At 34.8% G+C, this 12,353-nt stretch overlaps 1 protein-coding gene across 1 annotated transcript; it reads right to left on the bottom strand.

Annotated features, from left to right (window-relative positions):
- Positions 1-1,102: 1,102 nt before the first annotated feature.
- LOC108997572 (sulfite exporter TauE/SafE family protein 3-like) lies at positions 1,103-6,607 on the bottom strand. The gene is made up of 12 exons (XM_018973911.2): positions 6,162-6,607; positions 5,666-5,825; positions 5,315-5,515; positions 5,016-5,080; positions 4,882-4,921; positions 3,820-3,881; positions 3,633-3,719; positions 3,331-3,381; positions 2,622-2,843; positions 1,797-1,890; positions 1,510-1,650; positions 1,103-1,389 (listed from the first exon to the last, which is right to left on the bottom strand). The coding sequence occupies exons 1-12, from the start codon at positions 6,396-6,398 to the stop codon at positions 1,307-1,309; spliced, it is 1,443 nt and encodes a 480-aa protein (XP_018829456.1). The 5' UTR covers positions 6,399-6,607; the 3' UTR covers positions 1,103-1,306.
- Between the last annotated feature and the right edge of the window lie 5,746 nt (positions 6,608-12,353).

Genomic DNA, 12,353 nt, shown 5'->3' with positions numbered 1-12,353 from the left:
AAAAAGCTTTTATTTTTGTATCATGTTTTGTTCACCTTGCCTTGACTCGTAGGCATAACTGAATCCATCGCACTTTAATACGGACATAATTCATCATTTTACAATGCCATCCATCATTCACAGTTTCAGTACACAGGAAATAGTTCAATTTTTAATAGGGAAAAACCTGAATCCATCGCACTTTAAAATTTTAAATTTCATCTTATAACTGTTTTGGGTAGCGCATACAAAAATTGTATGTAAAACCCCCAAACTAGATCCCTCTTATTGTTTTACAATAGTTATGTTAAAAATATACAAATGATTGAATGGAGATCTTTATGTAAGATGAAAATTTGCCTTGACGACGTTTAAATTATTTTGAATTGAAAAATTTTATTTATCATCCTTTACACCACATACCAACATGTGATTTGTCATTTTATACGTCAATATGTTTGTTTAAATAGAATGAAAAAAATGATAAATTACATGTTGATATGTGGTGTGAGGATGATAAGTAGCATTTCTCACTGAAGATCTCTTTCCCATCTTCAAGGCCTTAAAAATATAAGCATTTACGAAGTTTTTGATCAAACAAACATGGCATATAAAAAAACTGAAGATCTTTCTTCCCATCTTCAAGACCCTAGTGGTTTGAAGGGCTTCAAAGCGTTGTTAAGATCATTTTGAACCAGAGAAAATATGTTTCACATTAAGAGAAATTTATTAGGTAGTCTAAGAGTACGGATGATATTGTATTTATATTTTATCTTAAAATGTTATGCAACTTTTTTTTAAAAGAGAATCGGCTAAAACGAGCCAATGATTTTTATTTGTAGGAAGGACTTTACTTCTAGTTCCTGCTTTCTTTCAGCTGCCTATCTCTCAGAAAGCTGATTGCTTTGTATGAATGTGTGGGTGTGTGTGCGCTTAGGTTGTAGGGTAATGAGGCTTCAAATATGAAACATCTAACAACCTGAGATACTTGCAGGGAAAAATTAAAGCAGTCGCAAACATATGAATTCGAAACTATATCTGTTATCTTTCAAATGAGAAAAAATTGACATTCCGTGTTACTGTGCTCAATGGTGAGCTTAAGGAATTCTTGGTGTGAATGTTCTCAGTAGAAGAAACTTTAATCAGATAGAATTGTGAGACATGATGGTGAAATTTTCGGGAGAGACGTTTATAATGAATTGAACATATAGTAGTAGAGTCTTTGCTTGAAACCAAATGGGAAAATGGGTGATCATGTAAAAGCCAAAACAGAGTGGATATGGGTGCTCTGTTGAGAAACTCAACTACAATATTGGAATACAACATCTTAAGACTGGTGACAGAGATTTTCAAAACCCATATACTCTTGATTTTCCATCTTCTCAACCATATTCGCAATGCCCACCCCACCTGTGACATGCAGTAGAAAAATTATAGCACCTTAGCATGGACATATATAAGAATAAGAAACTGTAATGTCTTGCTATGTTGCTTTTTTTTTTAATGATGGAAAGCTAGATAGCCGCATACCTAAGCTGATTGCGCTCACAAAGATTGTCAGAGCTAGTATGAAGATTATTATTGATGCCCTGCCAAGGAGTTTAATTATCTTTCTCACTACGTGCTGACCAGTAAAGGCAGCTATTGTTGCAACGAGAACAAAATAAGCAGCTGCAGCAAAGAGTAAGTTGAATATCAGGCTGAGTTGAAGTAGAATGAAATCTGATGCTAAATTAACAATAACTATAGATACTATGAGTTTCCTTCCTGTTAACAAAACTTGTTCTAGCAATAAAAATGAGTTCGGATTTACTTACCGTATGGAACCGGGAAACGATTGAGAAGGTAATATTGTACAACTGACATGGAGGATGAGAATACCATTGCAAAGGTTGATGTTGCGCTTGCTACCTGCAAAATGTGCAAATTTAGAAGCTGGTTCAACTTTCCATTGTGTTCGAGTCCGAGTTCTGTATGTTGTGTGCATGTGTTTTTCCCCTGATGACTTCAAGTTGAGATATCTAGCCTTTAGATGTTATGTAATATGGTTTCATGTTACTTGGTTGGTTAAGCAAGTTTAAATACCTGCCCCTGACATGGTACTCGACTGATCTGTTTTACATCCTTTTCAAGTATCTTTTTTGCTCCCTCTTGATTACCATTGAATTTGGTTTGTTTTCATAAACCATCTCATCTTATCTAATTTTCTCAAACTCCCACACAAAATACAATAAGCAATTCAACTTTTTCAAATTCCAAAACAAAAATAATATTAAAAAAATATATTCTAACAATATTTAATTTAACTTTCAACTTTTATCTCATCTGTATAATAGTAAAATTATCTCAACATTTTCAAACAGAAGGGGAATGAGATTCCAGAAACTTTCCACAATGAAAATTATAATGCCGACTCTTTTAATCACTATTGTCCTATGGTTGATTCCCCTTATGGTCATTGGCTTTCATCACCTTTCCTTGATTTTATTTTATATGTACTTGGCTTTTATTGCTAAGATCTACCATAATCACGCTCCACTCAATCCTTTACCACCTCGCCATGTTCAAGGATCACATCAAATTGTTTCTTTAAGAATTAAGAGGATCAGGAGTAGAAGATGCATGAAAAATATTTGAGATACCTGAGGAGGAATTCCCAATTCGAGAAAAAGGGGTCCCAAGATAAAGCCGCCACCTAGCCCGAGCAGTCCACCTACCATACCAGCCACTATACCACAGCTACAGTATAAAAAAATCAGATGCAACTTCCAGTTTGTGATTTCCTTTCCCTTAGATGCAATCACCCTTGTCCCTCTGTATAAGCTTATGGCTTCAAAAAGTGTCACTGAGACCGCAATTGGTACCTATACAATGAGAAAATATTATGACGAGCTGATCTATCTGGGAAGATCAGATAGTTATATAATTAGAGCATGCTTTTTCATGCCTTCGTTACATGATTCCCAAACTTATTTGAATCAAGTGCAGGTTCAATCTGAACAGAAAAATATGGATACAGAAAGATTTGCTGCCATCAGTTATTCAGGAATCTAGCATTACATCTCTTTTTTATCCCCAGAAAAGAAAACCATCTTTTCTCTACAGTAGTGGAGCAATTTGCTAGGAGGTACTTGGGCAATGATTCTTCTATCCATGTAAAGAGTGATTTGTGGTGGGTAACTCTAAAAGCATATCTTTTTTCCTAGGACTATACGTAGCCTTTACATTATTTATAGACTTTTATTTTGAAGCTTACATAATAAACTAGGAAACATAATTATCTTGCAGTGTGCTTCACTGTTCATCTTAACATGCTTTGGAAGCAGCCTGAAAGAAATTCAATTATTTTACCTGCAAGGAGTTCAGAATCCAGTAACTGATGGAGCAGGTCACCGTATATGTCTGCATAAAGATACATACTCAGTATCATAAGGCAAACTTCATGGTGAGTAGTGACTGTCAAAAAACTGAAATGGCATATGACAGGTCTCCTAGCACTATAAAGCCAAGGACCTCTATCTCTAGATACATTTATTTAATTAGGACACTGAAAAAGCTCATTTGTAACAGTTAAATTCATTGAGAAATGCAGAGAGATGAAATACTTGAAAAGGGTACTTTCTTGTATGAGATTTCAGAATCCAAAAACTTACCTTAAAAATCTGAACAATAAGAAAAGCCACCCAGACATACACAAGCAGGGATACTTCTTTCCAGCGTATGTTGCGTGCTAGGGAAACCTGGATGAGATGGTGAATGTCACAGTCTGACAGCAACAACAAGAAGACTAACAAAGTAATCAAGATTTCTGTAAAGAAAATTAGGCATTCTTGGACTCACCTCCTCATCTTGGTGATCAGCAGGACCACTTGGTAGTGCTTTGTATTCTTCGCCAGAGCCATCTGCAGTTCATAAGTTTAGCACAATCCAATGCCACTAATAATATTTAGAGGAGATTTCTCTCCCTTATGTCCTTTCGTGATATTGCTTTGTTGTTGCTAGGAGGATTTTTTTTTTTTGGGGGGGGGGGGGGGGGCATCAATTTGTTTCTCTCAATATTTTGTGGTTTCATGTGATTTAGAGAAGTAATGAGTAGTATTATGTGCGGAGGAGGTACATAGACTTGGTTTAAACCTTCAGTTTAAAAGAATTGCTATTTATATCTGAAGAGTAGTTCAATTCCCTGATAACTAGTGACACCGGAATTCGATCTCATTTTGTTTCTGATAGGTGATGTGAGACAGTTCTATTCTAGCTTTCATGCTTGTAAAAGATTTAACTTCAGCTAACATTGTAAAGTGCAGCTGTGATGATAATGTTCATCATTTTTAAGATAATATCCTATGAGGCCAGCCCTATTATAAGTAGGAAATTCAATAGAAAATTTGTAGAACTAATCTTTTGCTGATTCTAATTAAATCTTAACCATAAGTTTTTAAAATTCAAAAGCTTTTTGTCTTGATTTTTTATATATTGAAACTTCTTTATAGATTCCCTTACCCACTTAACTTTAGTCAGATGCCCGATAAAATGACTCTGAATTATATTGCAATAGTTGATTACAATCCCAAACCAGTTTTGCAAAATTAGATATAGATTCTGTCTATTAGCAAGCTTTTTCCCCTTGGGAAGGTCATACTGCAGCCTTTGGTGTGAGTAGACTTATTTACACCAATCATATATACTAAAAGTATACTAAAAGCAGAAAGCAATAGAAAATTAAAACTGATGGAAGGCAACTTTGATGATTTGTTAGTGAATAAGATTGTATTGCCATCAAAGTTTTCCCTGCCAGTCATATCTCAGTGTCCCTTTTGTTTATAGTACTTTATCATGATGTATTTACCAAAAGTTTGGATTTTTCTATGAAAATTTGACTTGGAGAGAACCACCGGTACTCACCACCAGGTTTTGTCTCTGATTCCAACAGCTTAGCCGATTCCTGAAAGTTGAGTAGCATTTGCATCTCTTCATTAGTAAGTCAACAATACGGATATCAATTTCACGCTTAAGATTTGGTTAGTGGAAAATCTTACCTTCTTCATTATAGTCTCTTTCTTCCATGTCTCAATGCCTTTGAATAATGCTTTTGTTGATGTACCTGGAAGCAATAATTCCAGTGTAATTCTATTAATTCTTCTGTTTCACTCGCCCAAAAAAAAAAAAGAAAGAATAGAATTTGGACATAATAGTTTTGATCTCAAAAGCATTTTGTACAAAAAAAAAAATTCAATTGAGTAGTCATCACAATGATCAATATACAGACTACAAAACTCTTATGCTGACTCTATTATTGAAACAAGTTGGTGCTGATATCTATTAGTATTGATACTACCAATGAATAGAATGATAAGCAGAACTGTGACCATCCAATCAGCAAACATGACATTGAAGGCAACCCCAATGCTAATTCCTAGCATTAGCATGGGCTGAAAGAGCAACGCCAGGTCATAATCTATTAGGGGAATGTCCAGTGTTGGGTGTCTGAGTCTCAGATTGTAGTATACCGTTGATCCCGCGGCACCCATGATCATACCTGCGCCCAAGAAAATCACTAATCTTAATAATGTCTGGTTGTAGTAAGTTATTGATTAAACTAAACCTAGCCTTTGAAGAATGCATGCGTATGTGTATATGAAACATGAATGCCAGGAAGGCATGGATGTCTGCATAAATCAATACTGACACTTAGAGATGGCAGTGGAAGACTTGGGGTCGAAACCAATGATTAAGGTGAGCATTGGGACGAAAATTCCACCACCTCCAACCCCTCCAACGCTACCCAATGCTGCCCCAAAGAATCCAATTATTGATCCAACGACAATTTTCCAACCGAATTCCATCTCCTGCCCAACCAATGAATCATGAGTCAAAACAAAAATACTTTAAATCGTAGTCGAAGGAAACACACAAACAAAGCATTACAGAGCACCAGATAAGAAATCCATACACATGACATAATTTTCTAAGTCGGTCTGGAGACAATCTCCACACATATGACATAATTTGATTTATAAAAGAAGCATAAAATTAGATTTTTTTTTTTTTTTACAAATTAAATCACGTTATATATGTCAAACATGTAGAGGATGTGTTTTCCAAACCGAGTTGCAAGTACATAAATTTAGTCCACCCACGAGCCAGAAAGTGTTAGAATGACTTCAAGATAGTTGAAAACTCACCGGCCAAACATGCTCATAGGAAGATTTCCCACCCTGCAAGAAGAAATGAACCATTCTGAGTAAAAACCCTCGTCTTTCTTCTCTCTCAAGTACAGAACTTTCTGGTTCTATATCTTTCAAGACCCTCTCTGCACAGCTGACGTTGCTCATCATGACTAGGCTCCCAAACAAAAACCATGCTACCGCTGCTGTTGTTATTGCCAACCCTCTCTGGTTCAGGAACTGAGTCCGAGCCATGTAGCCAGACAGTAAGCAAAGCAAAAAACGAGGGAAGATGGTATGTATTATATTGTATTACTTCTGAGAACTCTTTGCTATATGTTTTTCCTTGGCTAACTGTTTTCTCTTCTTATTTTCCTACGAGAGCACATGCAATCACGCTTCTAGGTGGGAGGGAAACATGAAGAAAGCAAGAAATGAAGGAAGAAATCAAGAAATGAGAAGGCCACTCTTTCAGTACCCGCCTATTCTCAACATTTATATCTCTCTCTCTCTCTCCCTCCCTGGCCCAATGATTTGGACTTTTTTTTTTAAATTATTATTATTACTTTTTAATAAAATTTACGTAACTTTTCATAGTTATTAGTTTTCTTCCCACGAATATTAATATTAACATGTTTGAATTTGTTGTTATTATAAACGATAAATATTGAGCTGACAAAAAATGAATTTGATTTGAGCAACTATGCAGGATTGAGTAATACGTGAAATTTTAGAAGATCTTGCTCTTGAACTGTTAAATAAGTAACTTGTTTCTTTCTTTATGAATCATAGTTTTGTTGTCAAGCTTTGCATATTTTGTACTGAAACCACTCCATCCATTTGCATAATTATTGAATATAAACATTTTTGAAGTTTAATTCTAAGAGTAATGTTATTTATCATTTTAATTTTTATCATATTCTTATCATCTTATAATGTGATATTAGAAGATTGAAAATTATTTATTATATTTTATTTATAAATTTATCATTTAATATCATATCATGAAATAACGAGCATATAACATAAAAATTGAAGAGAAATAGATTTTTTCTAATTATAATTGGGCCAGTACTCCAAGTTCCAACACCCTGCCTCCCTCCCTCCCTCTTCTTTTCAGTTCGAGATATAGCCGTTATCATGTTGGGCCAAATGTCATTTAGTTCTTATAAAACGACAAATATGATGATTTGGAAGATTAAATTTCAAAAGAGGTGTATATAATATATATATATATATATATATTATATAAAAAAAACATGGTAATTACTGGGTTTTGTCATCTTTTCACCGGGTTCCTCCAAGTTTCCGGAAGTGGAAGTGCCAAGCTTTTGTATATGAAATGATCTTTTGTCTTTAGTTTCATGAATTGGCTAGCATTTAGATGATACCCTGTCTATATATGACAATGGAATCCAAGAAAATCATGATTAATTCCTTTTTTTTTTTTAAGAAATATTTACATAATTAGTTAGAAGCCAGATTTTTCTTTTTCTTTTTTGTTGGAATATTTACAAATGAGTTTTTCTCACAACATATAACTTATACGAATGAGTAATTGATTAAGATTGTGTTTGAATAGTGCATTCTCAAAAATTCTGTGAAAAGTAGTGAATAGTAATAAAAGATAGATAAAAAATAATTATATTATATTATATTTTTTTAATTTAATATACTAGTATAATAGTGGAGATAGAGGATATATAAAAAAAATTATATTCATCATCTCCACACACTACATATCATATTTTTTTTTATTCTTTTATCTTATTAAATATGTGGTATATAGATGATGAGTAGAATAATTTAATAAATTTAAGAATAATAAAAAAAAATGATATATAAAAATGATGAGTAGTAAAATTATATTTTTTATATCGCATTGCAAATATAGTTTGTCAGATTCTATTCTTTTCCAATTAACTAAAGAATATCGACAATGTTAATTCTAAATGACTTTGGATTGCAAGGGTGCAGCATTTGCTCCGAAGCATCGACTTTGATTTGTGCAGAAGTGGAAGTTTCACAGCTGCTTCCCTATTTTTTGTCATTAGGGTAAGATTGACAAGAAATGGAATTGTCCTTTGAATACTCTCCAAAATCACGTGGGCCCGCCAGTTAATGAACTCTCCCTACTTACTTCTACTACTTGTAGCTTGCTTTGTAAACGGCGCATCAAACAAATGGGTTGCTCCTTTCCAGACCTCTCTCTCTCTCTCTAAAAAGTAACATTATTTGATATATAAATAAAAAAAAAAACAAAAAGTAATGTTTGATACGAGGATTAAATAGACAAATTACATATTCAAGACTTGTAAATATCATTTCTAAAAAAAAAAAAAAAAACATCGTGTTCAATGTTTTGGAAACGTAGGCAAGTAGCCATTGAGAGATCCAGCAGGAAGTTTCGCAGAAATGGCATACAAGGTTTTGACGACAAATGAACCTCGCAGTGACAACGATTCTGCTTATAATGATAGCGAATAAACTGAGGTCTGAGTTAGCGGCTTACGTACACCGTACACTACTACTGTTGTGGATAACACGCGTTGTTTTGTACGTAGCACAACCCATAAAATTGTATGGCTGTTTTCGAATTAGAAAATACATTATATTACCTTCATTCCAATGGTCCCCCAATATTATTTGAAAAAATATATTCATTATTTTTTTTAATTATATTCTCGTCATTTCATAACGTGATATTAAATGATAAATTTATAAATAAAATATAATAAATAATCTCTAATCATTTAATACTACATCATAAGATGATAAGAGGATAATAAAAATTAAGATGATGAGTAACATTATTCATATTATTTACGTCTCTTTTCGAAAGCAATTCATTAACACGTTTAGTCGACCATTAGAAAACCACTCCATTTTGAAAGGAAACTCAATGTTTTTGTCATATGCATCACCTTTCTACAACTTGACTTGGATATATACTCAACATCTTTCATTTTAAAATCTAATAAAATTTTCAAAACACATACCCATTTAAGGGTTTGTTTGGCTAAACAGACTCTTTGAGGGTTTTTTGAGACTCCTTACAACCTTACCATTTACTCATAATTTCAAATCCCCCTCCCAATTTTTTACTAGAGTTATTATATTCATATGCTAGTATGAAGGATATGCTATACACATTATTAATATGACACGATTTGATTTGTAAGATTTAAATTTATAATATTTTCATATAAATTAAATCCTATCATATCAGTCGTACACGTGTATACCTCCACACTAGTGTGTGAATAAAATTTTAAACCAGAGAAAGTAACGGTGGAACCAAAGCTCCCTAGTTAGGTTACCCATATGTAGGGCTTTGCTTATATAGGAACTAAAACTAAACATTCTTTTCTATAATTTTCAATACGAGGTTTTGGTGTATGGATCGGTGGGATTAAATTGAATTTAGTCTACTACTTCGTCATTTAAATTTGCTGATCTCCAACCACCATCACCTTTACAATTATTCTCATTATTATTACCGTACGTTCCTAATAGATTAGAGCAATGCTACACAACCTCTACACATCATATTTTTTAAAATTTTTAAAATTTTTCATATGTTTTTAAAATTTTTTTTTAGTTTATTTTTTTAAAATTAATTCAATTCTTCTGTTCATTATTCATATATCAAATATTTGATAAAAGAAAAAAATAATAAAAATTAGAAAAAATATAATATGTAAAAATTGTGTAAATAGTAAGAAATTATGTAAATTTTTTCAATAAGCTAATTGAGTTTTGTAATTGCTAATCAACATCACTTCAGGTATAATATATATATAAATTATGAAACAACATGGTAATTATTAGGTTTGTCATCTTTTTACCGGCTTCCTTCAAGTTTCCGAAAGTGGAAGTGCCAAACTTTTGTATATGACATGATCTTTTGTCTTAATTTCATTAATTGGTTATCAGTTAGATACCCCGTCACACAATGGAATCCAAGAAAATAACGTTTAATCCCTTTTTTAAAGAAATATCTACATTGGAAGGAGTAAAATACATCAGGCCCAAAATAGTTTTCGAGGCCTAGTCCATAAGAAGGCCATCACTAGAAGACAAAAGAAGAGAGATGAAAATGAGTCAGAGAAGGGACAAGGGAGGAGATGTCAGGAGGTAGGAATGTGTCAGAAGAAAGTAAGAAAGGAAAAGACGGCCAGACATGCAAAACAGACATTTCTCACTACTATCGAGACACGCGCATGAAGAGGGTTAAATAAAAGGAACATGATGCCTACAGTTTTTGGGGCTTTCGACTTCTTTCTTGGGGGACTACTTTTTGAACGCTTGGAGGCTTCTTCGGTGACTTTTTCAACCTCTAGGTAAAGAGTTTCAGAGAGAACATATTATAGTGGAATATAATATAGTGGAATCTCTCCCATTGTACAATGAGAAATGACAGGCTATGAGAGACTATAAACAAGCATATTATAGTGGAATCTCTCATCTCCAAACTCCCGTGGATGTAGGTCTAGTGCTGAATCACATAAACATGTATGTCCATATTTTCTTATTTTCTCTACACTTAAATATTGTTAATTTCCATAGATGTACACACCGACATCATACAGTCGCATCGGTGAGGGCTTTGCACCTCACCGATCGAGACCCAGCCAACCTTAGTGCATCCCAATAATGAATCTTTTTTTCCTTTTGGATTGCGCTATTTTTGGACATTAACAATGGCGTCGTCTCTGGGATCAAGATTTTTTTTTTTGGCACTGGAAGCAGAAGAAGGACGATTTCTTAGCAGGCTAAATAATCTCTGAATGAGTAGATGAAACTCTTCCAGATAAGCTCTTTAGCCTTTCCACTTTTATTTTTATAAAAAGTACTATTGCAGAAAAGGGGCGAGCGCCAAAGCAATTAAGTGCACTGCACTTAAATGCTTTTCCATGCACTCAACGTGTAAGCTGAGAACCAAACTTCCCGACCAGTTGAACTGTGAGTGCTTACTACTCGATATTTAAGCATACTATACACTTAAGTGCACAATACAAATATTGTGCTCGAAAATACACTGGGCCATTCACTTGACCAGCGGGAACAAACTAAGTGTGCATTGGCCAGAACACTCTACCTCCAATGTGTAAGGCCATAACACTCCACGGCCACGACCAAAACACCTCCAGAGTGTGGGGCCATAACACTCCATGACCAGAACAAACTTCTCGGCTACATTTGCAAGCTCATCGGCCTTGCATTCGTCAACCAGTGCATGTGGTCTTCTCCTCACCCTGCATCTCGGCCATGCACGTCAGACAGAGCCCCTCGACTAAGGACAGTACGAACAAAAAAGTCTCGGCCAACCCAGCATAGACAACACGGTCATGCATGGCACCTCACTTGGTGGGCAATAACTTGATGAGTTAATGGCCGGTGCTTATGCATGTGTCGTGCATCTATAACGTGCACCATACGTTAGCCATGCGCAGCACATGTGATGGAAGAACAAGGAACCACCCAGTAATCGACTTGCCCACAGTACACGACCCAAGGGAAAATGAATAAGACGAACGACTTCCCAACAACAAGCAGACAACAAAAAAAAGGCAATGAAAATAAAAATGAGGATCAAGGAAGGGAATAAATGACAAACAGAAGCAGGCAACTTCAGTCAAGCATTGGGCAAACAACAGTGAGCAAAAATCAGTCACAACAACTAAATACTCATGTTTGTCTCCTTCAAAGCTTATGTTAATTTTGTTTTGACTGACATGATTGATCCTTGTAGCACAAAATCTCCATCAACTACTTACCTCCTAGCGAGGCAAAATAGATGAGTGTAATACCTAACGCTGCTCTATCTCTCTCGCAGAGGAGTACAGCTTTCGGCTACCCAAAAACAGAATCTCCATAAATGAAATCTCTATCAGCAACTTACCTCCCCGTGAGGCAAATGAATGAGTGTAATGCTTAAGGCTGCTCTATCTCTCTCATGAAGGAGTGTGGGCCAGCTTTCGGCTATCCGAAGACAAAATCTCCACCAACAGTATATTCATCAACGAAATCTCTACAAAGAAATCTCCATCAACAAAATCTCTACAAAGAAATCTCCATCAACGAAATCTCTATCAGCAACTTACCTTCCCGTGAGGCGAAAGGGTTAAGTGTAATGTCTAAGACTGCTCTATCCCTCTTGCGGAGGAGTGCAGGTCAACCTTCGGCTACCTGAAGACAGAATCTCCA

Source organism: Juglans regia, chromosome 12, assembly GCF_001411555.2.
Source record: "Juglans regia cultivar Chandler chromosome 12, Walnut 2.0, whole genome shotgun sequence".
NCBI lineage: Eukaryota > Viridiplantae > Streptophyta > Magnoliopsida > Fagales > Juglandaceae > Juglans > Juglans regia.
The sequence above is the reverse complement of the archived record's forward strand: the minus strand, read 5'-3'. Positions and strand labels throughout refer to the sequence as shown.

Excerpts from the sequence above, each read along its gene's own strand:
- LOC108997572 (XM_018973911.2), bottom strand. The coding sequence starts at position 6,398 with ATGGCTCGGACTCAGTTCCTGAACCAGAGAGGGTTGGCAATAACAACA. Across the intron at positions 5,516-5,665 it reads TTCCACTGCCATCTCTAAGT|GTATGATCATGGGTGCCGCG; the intron begins GTCAGTATTGAT and ends TCTTGGGCGCAG. Across the intron at positions 5,081-5,314 it reads GCTTATCATTCTATTCATTG|GTACATCAACAAAAGCATTA; the intron begins GTAGTATCAATA and ends TATTGCTTCCAG.